At 36.2% G+C, this 18,493-nt stretch overlaps 1 protein-coding gene across 5 annotated transcripts in view; it reads right to left on the bottom strand.

Annotated features, from left to right (window-relative positions):
• LOC131042668 (uncharacterized) overlaps positions 1–18,493 on the bottom strand; it is a 98,916-nt gene that overhangs the window by 55,640 nt on the left and 24,783 nt on the right. For 2 of the 5 annotated variants that reach the window (XM_057975991.2, XM_057975992.2), the window contains exons 2-4: positions 18,166–18,287; positions 13,302–13,543; positions 10,006–10,205 (exon numbers count right to left, since the gene is read on the bottom strand). In XM_057975991.2, coding sequence (XP_057831974.2) covers positions 10,006–10,205; positions 13,302–13,543; positions 18,166–18,254 — 531 coding nt within the window. In that variant the 5' untranslated portion in view covers positions 18,255–18,287. Of the gene's footprint in view, positions 1–10,005; positions 10,206–13,301; positions 13,544–13,799; positions 13,842–18,165; positions 18,288–18,493 lie in introns of those variants that run through there. The other 3 variants (XM_057975993.2, XM_057975995.2, XM_057975994.2) reach the window with 3 other exon arrangements.

Here is an 18,493-nt window from a genome sequence, read left to right as displayed (position 1 = left end):
TTTTTCTTTTTATTTTTATTTTGGTTGAAGGATAAAAATATGGATGGAGTAGTGTGGATGGGGGATAGGTAGATATATGGAGGACTCAAGCATCTATTTCCATACTGATGATATTCCTTGCTAAATAACTATTTTTAGGGACCATTTCGATAGTTATTGTAAGAGTTGGTACAAAATGCTCTATACCATGCAAGATTGGCTGAAGATTATAGCCACTCAAGATCTAAGCACTTCATAAAAGCACAAAAGACCACAACAATGAAGAATAATGCTATTCTATCAAAGGATGCAAAGATTCATTAAACATGAATTGAGATTACAAAGGGGACCACTTGGTTATATAGGCGAAGGTGAACATAGGTTGCATAAGAATATGACATGTCTTAATTGTATGACTTGAGACAGTTAATATGATAAAAAATGACCTAGGAAACAAGAAGTAAATGTCATAAGATAAGATCAAGGGACAACTAAGACTTCAAGAAAGATTCCTAGAACCCATGTGTAGCCTAAGTAAACTTAAGTAACATGTGTAATTAGGACCTAGGTGATAAACTTAGGTAGGTAAAATAACCCTTTTACACCAACAACCTACCTTAAGTGCAACTTAGGGAGAATGTACACAAATGCATAGACGCGAGATCAGTCCCAACCATTAGGCCATACATACCCATGTACAAATGCAATGTAATCTCTCACAAACAAAGAAAAGAGAAAACCCAGTAAAACAAAACTCCTCTCCAAAAGAGAGATGAAAACAAAATGCTGCTAATGGGAAAACCCCCATGCGAGGAAAAATTCCCCCCATAAGACAGGAGAGATCATGCAGCCCCTCCTCAATAGTCTTTTGCAATGGTGGGAAATGCCCAAATTGAATGTTAAACATGATCCAATGTTGTCAAACAACGTTCATCCCCTTAGGAATAAACAAAACCACGATGGTATGCAAAATGTCTTCTAATTCCTGAAAAAGATGAGGGAAGATTGATGAAGTGGGATGTCTCTACAGTATGCTCATGTGTCTCCATGTTGATGTTGAAAGCTATCATGATCCAATCAAGCATTCTAGCCCACGCTGCTGAAGATTGAAATCTAGAATCTCCTAGAAACTAATGTAGAACATTGTCCAAAGACAAAGATATCTCCTCTAAAGATAAAGAGACCTCATCCAAATGTTGTTCAAAAGCATCCAGAATCATGTCAAAATGTGAGTAATGATCACGCCGAGAATGAACAAGAGGGTCAAAGTATTCCCTCATAGGAACTAAAGAAGTATCATCTCCATCAAAGAAGATTAATGATCAATGGTCTCCCAAATCTGAAATGTAGGCCTCCACAAACAAACCTATAATGTCTACCAAGTGATCGTCCTATGTAGCCAAATTAGTAAGACAATGAAAGTCTTGCTACACTAAATCACAAGGAGCAAAACTATAGCAACACAAGTGTCATCAGAAACAACAATAGATGGAGGAGATGGAATATTAACACATCTCAAGAACCTCAAAAGATGAAAGGACTCCAAGACTCAAATGACCATATTGAATCTCCTCAAATGTGTCCACAATAGATGCCTTAGTGTGTACATAAAGCAAATGAACAATAGGAGCAAAATGTGAGAAAGTGTATACTTGAGATTGGTGATCAACCTCCCCAACTACAAAAACTCTATAATGCGAATCGAAGATGATGAAAAAATTTGGTGTGAACTCAAGACTCTTTCCTACACCATGAGTGATCTAATAGATAGAAAGGATATTGGTTGATAATGAAAGCACACAAAGAACATCATTAAATGCTCCCTCATCTATGTCAATAAATCCCTTCCCACAAACACACATATATGTGTTGTTAGCAATCAAGATGTGTGGTGATGAATAAAACTCAAATGAAGAGAACATACTTTGTGATGAAGCCATATGATGTGACGCTCCAAAATCATGTATCCACTTTTTTGACTCAAAATATGCAACTGCAACAAGTCTCTCTAACTTTGATGAAGAGGAAGACAAACCCCTTGAGATTGTTGAAGGTGAGCTGATTTGATTCTTCATAAGAAGATGCTTTAACTCATCAATTTGCTTTGGATGACAGTGGTGTTCATCATGCTCTGTTTTCTTGCAATATGCGCACTTAGGCTTCTCCTTCTTATAGATAAATCCCCTTGAGAGTGAGAGGATTCAAATTCTTTATGTAGCATGTTATTTTCCTTCTTTTGCTTCTTATCAAGATGTCATGTTTCTTTTTGTACCTGAGGTTGCACCCAATGCTTGTGACTTAGAAGACTTCATTAGACCCATGTGAATTAACTTTGCTTCGTCTTGGATTAGGAGATTTGCAAAATCATCAAACTTAGGATCAACATATGATGCTCCCATAGAAAGTCGACGAGCATGAAAGCATGAAACAAATACTGAATACTTAGGACCAAGCTTGGATAACACATTAAGAATCGATTGTAAATCCTCTTTTTCAATATTGCAATCATTTAATTGTGTTCTTAGCTACTTGATTTTAGAGATGTAGTCTCAGATGTGGCTGAAACAAAATGTATTGGATCAAGATTCAACAAATCACTGTCTATCTAATGTCCCCTATCTTATCAATTTTACCATAGAATTTTCCAAAAGTCTCCCAAACCTCCTTAAATTTTTTACATGAGACAATATGAAATTGCAAATCAAAAGAGACTAATGAACATATACATCCAAGTGTCTTCTCCTAATTAATCTCCCACCTTGTTGATTCATTAGGATCAGTGGGTTGAAAATAAAATTTTGTCAAATAGCCTAGATAACCCTTTCCCATGACATAGTTCCATACTGTTTTCTCAATTTGAGATTTTTCACTTGCATGAACACACAAGAAGCAAGGGAAAGCAATAAACCACCACAACGTTACACTTCCAAATTACTCAATCAAGAATTCCCCCCCCAAAAAATATGGTTTGGTTCTTTATGCTTAGTGGGTTTGCATGTGCTAGATGCCAAAAACCAGCAACTAAACTTAATCTTGGTACATACAAATGATGAAGTTGCTTCTAGATTTGACTGTGTCTATCTTTTTTACATCAACGTTTTGGATCACACTTTGTGATCCATTTGGCAATTTGTTAATTTTTCATCTCTTGACACTCTCTCATCCTCATGATGGATCACAGAGTGGGATCCAAAACGTTGATGCAAAAAAATAGACACAGTCAAATCTATAAGCAACTTCATCATTTGATTATGGACTGTGGAAATTTGATAAAATTAATTGGTACATACAACTACCAAATTTGGCCAAAAGCTCAAAGTAAATTTTTTACACAAAATGTAATCAATCTAATCACACCATTGAAAGGTATAGAAAAAATAATATATTGAGAACTCATTGAGTACTCTCTAGGACACGCAAGACTCGTGAGTCCTGAGGCCGGTCGACCCCTACTCCAAGACTCCCAAGTCCTGAGCCTAGACCCTTCTAGCGCCTAAACATAGCAGCTAAAATTTCAAATTTAAAAGTTTGTGGATCATTTGAGAAGTGTAATGTTTAAATTATGACATTGACCGTCAAATTAGACTTTTATGTTCTCTAAATGCATTTATTTCTTTCTAAGTGCAATTCTGAGTTTTTCTTTTATAGAGTTCATGCCAAGTTTTCTGCTGAATCCAAGTCAAAATTTTGGGCTGCCAAGTAGAGTCCAAGCCCGAATTTTCAAAATTTGGAAAAAACCCATGCACTTTTTAAAAAGTTGGCACCCAAAAATGTTACAAGAATGGAACCCTAGAAGTTCCCAAAACGAGTACATAGCAGCACCTGTGAGAATCTGCAATTTCTGAAAAAAAACAGGCACCAAAATCAAAAACCAATCACACCACTACGAAGAGCATGAAATTCTACCCCAAATCAAAGAAGAATTGCTCACAAAAAGCAAAGGTTGGATAATTGAGCTATCAAATTTCGAAATTGGACTACAAAATTGAAAACTCATTGGAAAGGTAAGCTAAAAAAACTTGGGTGCTTGCTGACATAAACAAGAATTTTCACCTAAACTATGCTCATTCTAGCGCCGCCTTTCACCAAATATAATTCTTCGAACTGGAATATTCTTTTGGCAATGAAATCTTTCAACAAAATCTTCTAGTGCAAATATTCTCCAAATATGTTGTTTGGTGAGTTGACACAGGGAGCATTGGCGTGGATTGTCAAGAGCGTGAATGAATGGGATTGCGGCACATGGTGCTCGCACAGTTTGTTGTATACACTGACGTAGGGTTACGCAAGGTCTATACCATGCGAAGGTCGATATACCCTTTTTATTATTTATTTTATTTTCAATTTTCTAAAATTTTAAAAACAAAAAAAAAATTTAATTAAAAATATTTAAAATCACACCGAAAAAAATTTCTTTTTTTGACAATTGATTGCGCTAATGGCCGTACAATTGTACGAATGGCTAATGGGGTGCCAAAAAAAATTTGAGGGCCAACAATCAAGTGCTCCAAATTCAACAAATTGACGATTGATCTTGGGGTTTTTTGCCATTCTAAGCAAGATGGCAGGGTTTGTTTTGACCCAAAATGCTCTAAAATGGCAGCTACCTCTTAGATCTGGCAACCACTCCTAGCTTCAAACCCTCATAAATCTGGCCTCTAGTGCCCAATTTGAACAAAACAAAAGACAAAAGTGACTTTCTCAAACCCTCTGAACCCAATGGTAAGAAATTTGCACCAGCAAGCTCCAATTTAGACTTGCAATATAAAAGCACAAACTAGAAATCTCCAAATTTGGTATTTCAATCAAGTTTTTTTTTATTCTCAAAATCATCATTCGATGCAGGAGAACAGCATACTCGATTTTTCAAGACCTACCAAGATTTAAAACCCGGAACTCAAATAAGACTAACAAGAAGCAATCCCACAAGATCAAATACAATGTAAAAGTTGAAATAGATTTCTCTATACCATGCAAGATTGGCTAAAGATTTATAGCCACCCAAGATCTAGGCACTTCATGTATGCACAAGAGAGATTAGCAATGAAAGAATAATGCTATTATATCAAAGGATGCAAATAATAGATTAATAAAACATTAATTGAGAATACAACAAGGACCCCTTGGTTACATAGAAGGTGAACATAGGATTGCATAATATTATGATGTGTCTTAATCTTATGACTGAAGACAACTAACATGATAAATATTGAAAGATTTGAAAAACAAGAAGTAAATGTGATAAGATAAGATGAAGATCACATGACAACTAAGACTTTTAGAAAGATTCTTAGGACCTATGTGTACCCTAAGTAAACTTAAATAACATGTCTGATTAGGACCTAGGTTATGAACTTAGCTAGGTAAAATTTGTTAAGATGTAGCAAGGACATTTTAAAAGAGTTAAGTGATAAATTTTAAAGCTCTCTTCGGGATCATTAGGAGGCTCTATTACACAGGAACACGTCCCCGGGGTTTTATGTCTATGTCCCCATATCGAGGATGTCTCAGGGACGAGGATGGCTTGGGGACATTTCCTCAGGTTTGACACTCTGAACAATACATGCTTTGAGCAATTTATTGGATTTCAATGAAGGTATTTTTGATGTGTTTTTTATGCACATGCGAACACAGAATAAAATACCAAGGTATCTTATCCTCTCTTGAACAAAGTTATTCGAATGCTAAAGATTTGCCTAAGGATTGATCAAAATAACTCCAAGGTTCTTATATGTAGGGTCTCTACATGTGGATAGGGTCAAATTGGTCTGATGTGATTATGCTAGAATCACAAGGGGACTTACGTTTGTATGCCTGAACATTTAATCTGTTGGAACTTGAGTCCTAACTGCTCACTAGGAAATAAAGAAATATCAAAAGCATAGGGTTTAGAGAATCTAATCTAAGGCCTAGAATGTAAGAAGGCAAATGAACGACTAGGTGGAGTCCTACTGGGTTGGGTCTCACCATCAGTTTAAACAATCTGACACCAACTCAGTGCAATCTTCTAAGGAATGCTTTGAATATGTTCAAATCGTTACACCATCAGACACTGATCACCATTCAAGTTAATGCATGAACAATAGACGCATAACAATTCTAGATTAAGCACATTCAATGCCAGTTGACCACACAGGGCGCACTTACAATTAGTAAGAGGCTAGTGGTTTGGACTAGGCAGATTCAACGCAAGTGCATTCAGTAACTTCCTTCATTCAATCTAATCATTTACCATCTAAAACGAAGATTCAGCAAGAAACCATGCATATTGCAAAGAAACGACATATTTCACCATATCTTCAATGAAAATGGAATCTTTTTACAACCAAGGCAACAATTTCTTGCCTTCTCTTCCTACCCTATTTTAATTACTATATAAGCTACTATTCTTCTATCCTATTCACAAACTATTCACTATTAACTATTAACCAACCATTAACCCTTACAAATGAAGAGTTAGAGCTTTATATAGAGAGCTCTTTACATTTCAATGGCTCTAATTCATTTACAATCAATGGCTAGGATTTCAAGATGAAAACCCTAATTCGGGTTTGTTACAACAAACTCCCTTAGCCAATGAGAAAATTACATTCAATGCATGAGAACCAATAGGAAACAAGGGTAGGTACGTCGGAGTTTGTGCCTCTGTGCGTAAGCATGATTCACTGAATCTAGACATGCTGATGTGGAGACTTCTGACTGGAGGGGCAGTGACCGAGATGCCACCTTGTCTGGTACTTGCTTAATCAAGGAACATCGTATCTCTTCCGTTACTCAATGTGGTGATGATGAGAAGCTAACTTTGATTAACTCTTCTAGAACTATTTGCTTCTTTGATCTTGTTCAACGTACCTTGGCCATGACCTTGGTTGATCCTCCTTGATGTAAGAGTGTACCTCTCCTTGACTCTCTTGTGTTTGATGAGGCTTCTTTACTGTCAAGTCTTTCCTTCTTCTCTGGTGGCATATCTCTCTTTGAAGTGTTTGTATGATCCTTTTCTTGACGTCCTGTGATCTCTTTGAGGATAGCTATAACACTTGAAGTCCCTTGATCTCGGTAGCACTTTGAATCTTCTTGTATGGGCTTAAGGGGCCACTTGAGGATGATGAAGCTTGAAGAAGTCGTCCTTGTCCTGGCCTGATCTTCCTCCAATCTTGATTTTGTTGATCTGTAAAACAAACAAAATGGTGCTAAGTACACATGATATATCCATTCTAACATAGTATTTATCACTTTCAATCATCAATAAGAAGATATTTGAATCAATTTCCCTTGAAGCTAGGAGGAAAGGACACACTTTTAGAAGAAATTCGCTCCTGTAGCTTTGGAAGGGTCAGGAGCGAATTTGGCTTTAGGGCTCAAATTCCTCATATTTTCCTCATCTCACTTGGTTGCAACTCACTTCAAGGCATGCACACATCGTTTCCTCTCTCACTCATGCCATGGGAAAAAGGTTTTGATCTAAACTGGGAGCAAGAGAAGAGTCTAAGGAAATTCGCTCTAGACCCTTTGGAAGGGTCAGGAGCGAGTTTTGCAATAATGCTCAAATTCTTGACTTTTTCTCGAAATTTCCAAGTCTAAGTTTGTCAAGGGCATCTCCAAGGGTGAATTCAAGCTTATTTCCTCCCCATCCATGCATTAAAGTGAAGTTTTGTCCAAAATAGGAGATCAAAGAGAGCTAAGGAAGATTTTGCTGCTGTAGCTTTGGAAGGGTCAGGAGCGAAATTCACAATCTAGCTCAAATTCTTCATTGTCTTCTAGGCATTCAAGTCTCGTTGATATGCTTCTGTAAGGGATAGGTAAGCGGATATTGCATCAAACAAGGCCCTGAGATAGAGTATTTCATCCAGTTTGGGGGGGGAAGCTTTCTTTTGAAGAATTCGCTCCTATACCATTGAAAGGGTTAGGAGCGAATTTGAGGTTCTCACCCAAATTCCACATTGTTCATGATCAAAAGTTTGCTCAACTTAATGCCCAAGGCATCCTTGACTTGACTCAATGGCATAGGTCTCAAAAGGCAAGATTCCTAGCATGATACAAAGACTTCCTCAAACTCAATCAAGACTCGACCCTAGAAACAAGAGCCAGGCCTAACCAAGGGGAGGGTTTCAACAGAGACCCTGACCTGGACCACCTACTGAACCACTTCAATTCAAACAGACCCTGCTATCCTAATGATCTCTCTAGCAACTCCCTAATGCAAAGATTAATGGTCAAGAACCAAAAAGACTAACCCTAGGAAGCAAAAAGTAGGGGTCCCCATTTGCAATGGGGCGATGTGTGAATACATCACAACAGGTATATAGACTAACTATTCACAAGAATGCATCCAATGTTGATAACATGAAGATTGTTGTGCTTTAAGAATTCTATAATGTATATGTCAATATGATGAATGACTCTATAATGTATAAGTCAAACGAGGATTCTACATAGACAGTTTATCATCGGTCCGGGTGGCTTATTTTCAAGACCAACACCCCCCTTAAGCCACACCTCTCATGTGCTTGGGGCTCCTAGCCTAGACCTAGCTCTGATACCATGTTGAGACATGGACCAGCTAGGACTCGATCCTAGGACCTTCCATACACTGCTGGAGTGCTCTACCACTGAGCTACTGGCCCCTCTTAGAGCAGTTCATCGTCGGTCCGGGTGTGGCTTATTTTCAACACCAACAGTAACACAGTAAGAAAACTGCTCAGCGGATTTTGTTGCATCAATAAAAATTAAATTTTCTAGCAAAGCAGGATTTATTGTTGAACCAGAGCATATGCAAAGACAGAACGGAGAATCATAAAACAAACAACCATAAATTGTCCATGCAGAATCCTCATTTGACTTGAGGATCCACAAAATGAAGAATCGTCTCATTCAAATGAATAACCAATTACAAGAAAGTAGGTCTTACAAGCCTAACAGAAAGTAATGCAGTCTGAAAACTGCTAAGGGGGATTTGTTGCATCAATAAAGATTTATTTTGCTGCCAAAAGCAGGATAATTGTTGAATCAGAGCATATGCAATACTTGTGAATTATCAGAAACACCCTCACAAAATTAATCTACAAACTAAGAAAGAACCTCAAGATAATTATCTAAGGAAGAACCTCAAAATACAATTACAACTACAGAATAGAATGCAGATTTAACATTTACTGATGCTAAGATTAAGAGGAAAAGAATACTTTTGCCTGAGCATACAAAAATAATGGTTCATCCCATAAATTTACAGCTGGAGAATACAGTGAAACCAATAAGAAGGTGACCACATCGTATAAATCCACAGCACACAGAAAGAGTATAAGTTAAAATCAGCTGGACATTGGAAGGTAAGAAATATTTAAGCATTTGAAAGCAAATTGCAAACTAGGTGTGTCAACTGGAGTGATTATACCAAAGATTTTAGAACCAAAGTCATAAATACTAACCAAATAACTCTAGTTTGATCTTTTCTGGGTATAGTTAGAATATTCCTAGAATTGGGATCCATGCAACTGATTACCTGTGTTTGCAGAGCAGGCATCTTTAGCAAACTACAATATAGTGTTGTTGCCACGTGAGCTCAATTTGGTGCCTAGCAATAGTTCATATGTTATAATATAATAGCAACAGGAATCTATGTTAAGTCTTCATTGGAATCTTGCAGTAAAGGTAAGGACTGTATTTACTATTTTTGGAATGGTAAATGTCCACTGCCCTTTTTTGAGCTACATTGACTGCTGGACAGGTAAAATTATTATAATATGGCTCCAATGGTCCAATCCCAGCTTAAAGTTGAAATGATTAAAGCAAAATAAAGCTTCTGAACTAATAAAAAACATCAGAAATAAGTACATCTGTCAACATTGGAATAAAAAAAAAACATATGGCTAAAATGCACATTAATAGAGTTGTAATTGATAATTACATATTTCACACTTTCAAGTATAAGTCAATACTGTCTATAATCATGCAAAATTCAGGCCCATTTCTTGTAATCGCTAAGAGTTCCTAAAAACAATTAATTAAGGGTGAATGTCATTGGCCTACCTGGAAAAACCCAACTGAGCCTCCACCAAATATACGATTATATCTCTCAATTTTGTTAAGGATATTATCCACCTCTGGCTCACTGCGCCGTCGAGTTGCAGACTCACATGGTATCAAGAGGTTGATTGGCCTCCGACAAATTGGGCATTTACAGGGTTGAATTGCTGAGCTGTGATGCCACACACGAAGTATACACTCCCCTGAAAAAGTGGAATGCCATAAACAAACATGATTTGTGTAAAGTAACTTTTACAAATATTAACAATAACATTTATTTAAACACAAGGAATAATTTAAGAGGACCAAGGCAACTATCACCCAAGTTCAAGAAAGGATGCATTACCATAAAATCAATTCTCTAGCTGATTTTAAAATCATACACATCATATTATCCACTCCAGGTCTCCCTAAATAGCACAAAGAACTTAAGAACATGAATACACTTTCACCCAGAATAATTCATTAGATTTCCAAGACAGGAGGATCTTGTATCTATTCTACCTTTAGGCTTTTTGAGATTTGGAAATGTAATCTATGGAAGATCCATAAATTTTTCATAATGCTCTATTTTGTTTGCTTGGGCTCTCGACATATTTCTAAATTTCTCATTGCAAACTTGGTATTTGCGAGTGCATGCAGTGATCAAGAAGAAGGGCTCCCACTAATGAAAACTGTTGAATACATTTGCAACTTGAAAATCAAAGTTAAGAATGGAGCCTAGGCACAAATGCAAAAAAATATAATATTGAAATATAATCATATGAATGCTTTTGTTTAAGGCAAATAAATTATCAAGAATGAGAACTTGTAGATCATTTAACGAACTGTTGATATTTGTAGCTAGGTCGGATCCCTTCTAGGGCCGACCTAGCACACTTAGCATGTGTATGGCCCTGCCGGCCTTAGAAGGCTTAAACAACTTGTGTTAACTGTGCCCTAAGTGGGGCGGCATGTGTAACTTGTGGTTAACCTTGACCTATTCATATTGGCACCAACTTTAAGTTTTGTATTGTAATAAATTTCTTACATTGTAAGGCCAACCATAGGTAAATTGGAAGGCAAGAGTCTCATATATATGTAATACCAACATCATTGTTCACATATACAATTTAGTGAATACTTTCTATCTGCCATCAAGCGAATTACATCAGAGTGCAGCGATTGTCTCCAGTGATCAGCGAATTACCTTCAGTGATCAGCGAATCTCATCTAAAGGCAGCAATCATCATTGAGAGCACAGCGAATCTTATCTAGATGACAGCGAACATCACTGAGTGACTGCAGGGGCAGCGAACATCCTTTGGAGGTCAGCGAATTCCATTCAAGACTGAGCGAACTCCATTCAAGGCTAAGCGAACTTCACCTTAGAATCAGCATGCCTCGTTCTTGTGTCAGCATGCACTTATAGTGCAGATAAGTTCTTTTGGACTGCTCTTGTGTGAAGGAATCATTCTACTGTGATTCATCTCTCTGCTGATTGCTTCAAGTGCTGAAGCGCATATTGTAAATTACTTCTGGTTGTTGACTAATAAAGATCTGAGATTTGTTGCTGGGTTTTTCACCTCCAAGAGGGAGGTTTTCCCAGGGTAGTTAGGTGTTCTTTGTGTGCATTGAATTGTCTATCTGTTATTTGCTACAGTCTGATCCTAAAACTAACACGAACCTATATCATAAACTAGAACATTATAAGAACCAGCAAATAATATGGTATGGAACTCCCATAAACTTAATAATTTGTGCATTCAAGGAGAATAGGTCCCACAAAGAACATGTGATCATGTACAAACCCACTAAAACCAGAGGTTGTCCTTCAGCATGGAAGACTTATAAAATTATGTTTTAACTGAACTGTCTCCTCAATCGATGTTATTAATTAATTCGCTCTTTTTGGCATCATCCACAATTAATCTACCTTTTGATTTGATATACATATATAATTGTGAGAATCTCAAACCAAGCTACAGAAAATGCACCATCAACAAATAGCGAGGATAACTGCAAAAGTTTCACTTGAATCTCAAGTGCAAACTTGCAAGCAACTTCGTTGTAGTTGACTATCATACAGGACTCATACTGCTACTCACTATTATTTATTTCTGTTGATAGGAGAATACAACTTGATCACTTAATTATGATACAGATCCATATTTTGCAGTGGTATGTCATATTTTTCAAACTGGTAAATCATTTTATGATGTCTAGATGTAAACTGTTTTTTACACCTGTACCATCCAGTGGAGAGCATTATTGTTGAGACATGGACCAGCTAGGACTCGAATCTAGTACCTTCCATATGCTTTAATAAAGTCATTAGACGCTTTCAAGTAGAGAAAAAGATACATCAAGCATTCTAAAACAGATATTGGAGTCGAGAAGCAGAGCTACATCAAATCTTCGACATGTACCATAGATAAACATACAAACAAGAAACAAGGATTATACACATTTCTACTAGCTTTAACAAAACATTGCAGATCTTTCATGGCCATGTTTATGTAATAGTCATATTAGATAGATTTTCAAACATAGCTATATCTCAGTGCCTTGTCAGAAGAAAGTTTCACTGCTAAACAGTGCAAATAATTTCATTTAGTTTATCTCTATTCATTTCTGCTTGCCACTAACATTTTTAAAAGTTTAAATTGCTATATATCTGAACACCCTTTGCAAAATCATTGATCCGTGATTGATACAAAACTGACCATGTCAGCAAATTTTCATCCTAGATTGGTGGGCCAAAGAAAAGTGCTGAATAGAATGATAATACATTTCAAGAGGATGAACAGATTAAAAGTCCCAGTACAACATGCGATGAAGATTTTCCTTTCATTCGATTTTCCTCAATGGGAACTATAGATGATTCAGCATTAACCTCCTGTTCTTGAAGCTGTAACATATCATTTCTATCAGTTGCACATCTATTCTCACAATTCCTATATAGAGCTATCTATTAATAAGATTTTGAATTACAGTTCTATATATCTTGCATAATACTTCTGTTATAATGGAATTGTGTTATGTTTCTAATGTATTTATGATCTTCATGTGCTTGTCTATACACTCTTAACTGTTGTTCATAAGTAACAATATATACTGCTTCTATCTAAAACAAAACTGTTTTCGAAAATTAGGCATGTTGTCCCCTGAGCGACAACTGTCTTATAAACCAAAATAAAATATATAAGAACTCTTGACATAAAAAATTCAAGTCCAGCATAAAAAGGATTCAAATTTTCCAGCAGAATACAAAATTTATGATATTAAATATATCATCGTAATGGATTTCCATTGCCTACCACAAAACCAATGAGCACAATTTGCTTGACAGGGCAAGACAAAACTATCATGACAGACTGAACAACAGTCATTTTCTGGGGGTGAATCCATTCTCCTGAGAAACCCCTCATGTCCTGCTGAAGTTGCCTGAGATGACTCTATTCTAGGATACAAATGTTGTAAGCCTATGCCATTCCAGACACATTGAAAACATGTTCGGATCACATTTACCACCTGTCTGCCAAGATTCAGAAAAAAATTCCTGAATGAAAAAATACAACCATGAATTAGTGCATATTCGATTATGATTTAATTTCAGGTACATGTCATATTTTAAGAAACGGTGTGCAAAGGCCATTACTATATTGAATATGAATATCATGTCATGCTCATAAAATGAGCTCTACAGCAATACAACTAAATTGAAATATTGCCTATTCCAAGTTACCTTGAGGATTAAACCGCAAGTGAATTTCAAAACAAAAAGTGGTTTCTGTTTTTCCAAAATCTATACCAACCTTGAAGGCTCCTCTCCTCCCTCATTCAGGGGCAAATGATTTCTTAAGTTTGTGAAAATTCCAACAATCAAGAAAAATGCAAGAATTTCAGTAGTCATTTATTAACCCAATGGCATAATTAATTAACTAATAAGCATGCACATCTGACATCATAAAAGTTGTCTTTAGTTCATTTGTGGTGAAAACATCAGCCAAAACCATTAAGAAAGAAAGTTTCTTTATAGTGTATTCAACAAATGAGATTTTACTTATTGACTAGGATTGGAAATGAGCATGTGTCTTCATGATGCCAACAAGGATACTATTGATCAATATTAGCGGGGTTACTAAATTTAAGTGAAGATCAATGTCATAGACCATGTGATAGCAACTTTATCATATGAGGATTGTCCCATGATGAGTAAAATTGAGTGCTGCAGGCTGTTTCTATTCTAATGTCAAAATGAGAGTAGACAAAGAAATATGTGGGATGCCCAACTGATGCAAGTAAATAGGAGAACTAGAACGAATAGTGAAATGAAGGTTGTTGATGACATCTAAAGCTTATAGGAGCTATTAGAAACCATGCTATATTGAGATTAAACTTATCACACTTCATCAAAAGATCCAAATTTGGCAAGAGGGCAATCTATATTTGGATATATGTGGTACTATATATTTAGCCATTGGTGGGATCCTATCTTAGAAACTGGGTCCTGTTCCATTACATTTTTCAAGTACTATGGAAAACTTCTCACCTTAACCAGGCAAGGATTCCTCACTTGTTGATTGAGTGGGCCAAGTAATTTTTGTAAAAGCAAAGGACTGCAATGTCAGCCATTTGGCACGATACTCCTCCTTTTGCTTATACCAGTGTACTCCATAGTCTAGGTAATATTCAGTTTTGCGAAATCATTAGGTGATTTTAGATCTATAAATAAGGAGCACAAAGAGTTATCTGGGCATCAAGTCTTAGGAAGTCTAAGAGTCTTGACTATGCTCTTATTCTGCACCTAGTGCAATTTGAAGAATCATAAAATTATTAGGAATTGTAGGTTGAAAGCTCTATTATGTTTGTTTTATTAATATCATTCTCTAGATCTTCTATTTCTTCGAAGACTGGCTCAAAGATATCTTCATGCATATCTAAATCTCCGTTTTCATTAATAATATCACACCACATTGTTGCATAAGTGGTATACTGTTTTAATGGCTGTATTTTTGTAAAAGCAAACAGGGGCTATCTGGCCAAGTTTATTGCGTATATACTATATAGCAAACAATATTCTTGGTTTGAAGCTTGGGAGTTGTTTGCACGTGTAATTATGCTTAAGAGCATGACAATGGCATTTAGAAAAGGAACAGTAGCAAAATAATGTTTGCATTTGCGCATATAGGTAGTCTAAGGAGCATAGTTGTGTTGTCTTTGTTTGCAATGATGTTTGCACTATTTTCAACCTTCTCTGGTAAGGGGATTGCAGCCATAGCTTTGAGTTTCAGAAAAATGAGATGCAAGTTTTTGGGCCTCTCGCTTGGTAAATTTTGGGTATATCTAAATAAATTAATGAATTTTAGGATTCAGAATCTCACAAATTCAATAACATCAGGCAAAGAATATCCATTCATATCTAGGCTCCTGACATGAATATAATCCATTATTTTATCATAAATCACATAAGACATTCAACCTTCATATATAAATTGCCTACAATCCTAGACTAATAGGCTATTTTCCTGAAACATTTTGAATATTTTTCAAATTCAGCTAGATTACAACCTTTCATGCTATACATAGCTTTCCAATGCTTTTCTTTATTGTTTTCTTCGTTAAGACAAAATTTTGAGAGACTATCCATTGGACTATCAATATAATAAACCAAGAGATTTTTGTAAGACTATCCATTAGACTATCAATATGATAAAACAAGAGATTTTTTGTATCTAAATCTTTTGTGTGCCACCAATCTGTTGTTAGTCCCCACAAATATTGGACAAAAAAAGTTCACTAGTCATGCAGCTCATATATTTGATGGTCATGAAAGTATTTATCCATGCCCTAATCTATCTTGATGGGTCAACGATACGTAATGTCCCTTATTGGGATATTCTTATTTTTACCCTAAAACAATAATTCAGACTTCAAAATGAAAATGACTTTATCAAACATCAGAAATTCAAGATAATAATCAGATTAACAAATCAAAACACAATCCTCAAAATCAATCGAATCGTGATTTCTTTGGGAATAAACTTGCCCAAAGCATGAAAGGGTCCTTGTACCTTCCAACTCCTAGCCCCAAAGCATGAACGGGTTTCCGTCCTTCCAACTCCTAGCCCCAAAGCAAGAAAGGATTATGTCCTTCCAATCCCTACAAGACACTTCCTCAAATTCAAACTGACTGTTTGATAAATTTGCTTAATTAATGCTGATTAATATTGGTTTATAAATTGATAAGTTAATATTTGAACGGTGTTCAATAGTTTATACTTGAATGGTTGATGTCATAGTGATTGGCATTTGAATGACTTGATGCTAGAATGGTTGACGCTTGAATTGATGATGTTTAAATAATCGTTATTCAATTGTTTGAGTTGATGGAATAATTGATTAATCTTTGCTACTTGCTGGTGTAATGTCCCCTTTTGGGATTTGCCTAAATCTTGCCCTCAAATCACAAGTTTCGTTAAAATAAGAAATGTAAAATAGTTAGAGTTATAAATTTACCAATTAAAATGCTTTAAGCAAGATAACTCCTAGTCTAGGTCCTGCAACAATGTTAGACAACATTGGAAATATAATTTCAACGTTCCATGGGGACGCATCCCGCATCCCCTTGGAAAAACATGGTGTTTCCAAGATGAGGACGTCCCCGAGACATGGGGACGCATGGGGAACATCCCTCTATCGGCCCTCCACCTATGCCACGCACCCTAGGAGGTTTCCTTCGTCTTGAAATGTTTTCTGGACATTTCCCTGCAAGGGGCACCTTGAGGGGATGCTGGGACATCCTTGAGATGCCCAAACGTCTCTCAACAGGACGGGACGCAGATAGGTTTCCCACGGTGGCAACATTAAAGGTTGGTTTAAAAAAAAAAAAAGTGATTCCACCCTAACCCTAACTCAAACCTCAACTCCCAAGAACTCACCTAAAAGTTATAAAAAGTGACGTCTCATTTGCAACCACACAAACTTGAAACTCAGTGGCTGGCAGCTGCATGGTTTGCAACAGTCGGACTGAAGAGTGAAGAGGAAGACCGAAGTGAGTGAAGGAAGATTGAAGAGCTTGGAAGGAGACTGCATCAGCAAGCCAAGAGGAGTCTTTCAACTTTCAAGCAAGATTAAAGGTAGGTTTTTAGTATTGTACAGTTTACTTTTTCTGATTTTCTGATTTTCAAATTTTTTCATTCCCAAATCCTTGTTCATTGAATCATTCCTAATTCCTATTGTTCCATGTTCATTCATGAATCATGAATCATATTGTTTCACTTTTATAATTTTATTCCTATTACTTTTTTCTGATTTCATTTCATTTAAATTCATTGTTCAAAACTTCAGTGTTCATTTTTTAGTTTTTACTTCAAAATTGTTCAAAACAGCAGCATAAAGGTTTTCTGATTTTTTTCAACATTGCTTCTTATAGCATCATTATCACAATGAGCTCTTACAGCACGAGTGAGGATGATGATCAAGAGGTTGAAGTAGAAATTCATAGTGAAAATGAATCATCAGATGAACATTGGCATAGAAAGAGTGAGGGTGAGGCTAATAGTCAAACTGAAACAAGTTCTATAGGGAGTCAAAATTTGAGCTGCCCTTCTAAAATCATCCAAAAATGGGCCAAGGGCCCCTTTGATCCAAAATCACCTTTCAAACAATTTGCATCTAAGGTACCAGAAAAGCCTGGGACAGCTGGGGACGCTAGAAAGTGGAAGTGCCACGTGTAATCTTGAATGGTTTGGCAGCATTACTGGAAGTACAGGGTTGAAATATTGAAATTATGGGGCTGCAATGAAGATAAGTACCTGTATCAGCTACTTTTGATAGAACTATGTATTTATATTTTTTATAGAACCATTCCTTTTTCAAAAAATAAAGGAAATTTTTGACAAAAAATTACTTCTCGTTTTTAAAGTTAATCTCTTTAAGCTTTTACAAATGCTAGTCTGTACTCTGTACATTTTGCACATATTAATATCTTTTATAATTTTGATAGAACCATTCATTTTTCAAAAGAAAAAAAAAATAGCAGTGCACCATTTGATAGAACATAAATTATATGAATACAAAGACAAAAGTGACTTACATAGTGACGTTTTGAGAATTGCTAAAAGGAAGTATAGCTAAACAAGAAAAGGCCAAATGGCCCATTCTAAAGTTGGAACTTACCAAAGATAAGTTCTGTATAGAAAAGCAAAGGTTGATATAAATATAGCTACATACACCACCTCATCTCCAACCCCTTCAATAGTGGTCATGGATCCCACAAACAATTGCCCTTCTAGTGTCACCTGTGCACATAAAAGTCCCTTTGATTATCTGAATATCGACCACAGGAATACATACTTAAAGAATCCTATAACTCTAGTACTATGCATCCATATCATGTTCAGTTCATTGAAAGCTGCTAAGTCAAATCACCAGAATTCCAGAGCCTGCCCTACAAGTAAACTTATGCATATTATGTTGCAAATGCTTTGGGTTCTAAAAATCTTGT

Source organism: Cryptomeria japonica, chromosome 5 (genome assembly GCF_030272615.1).
Source record: "Cryptomeria japonica chromosome 5, Sugi_1.0, whole genome shotgun sequence".
Taxonomy (NCBI): Eukaryota; Viridiplantae; Streptophyta; class Pinopsida; order Cupressales; family Cupressaceae; genus Cryptomeria; species Cryptomeria japonica.
The sequence above is the reverse complement of the archived record's forward strand: the minus strand, read 5'-3'. Positions and strand labels throughout refer to the sequence as shown.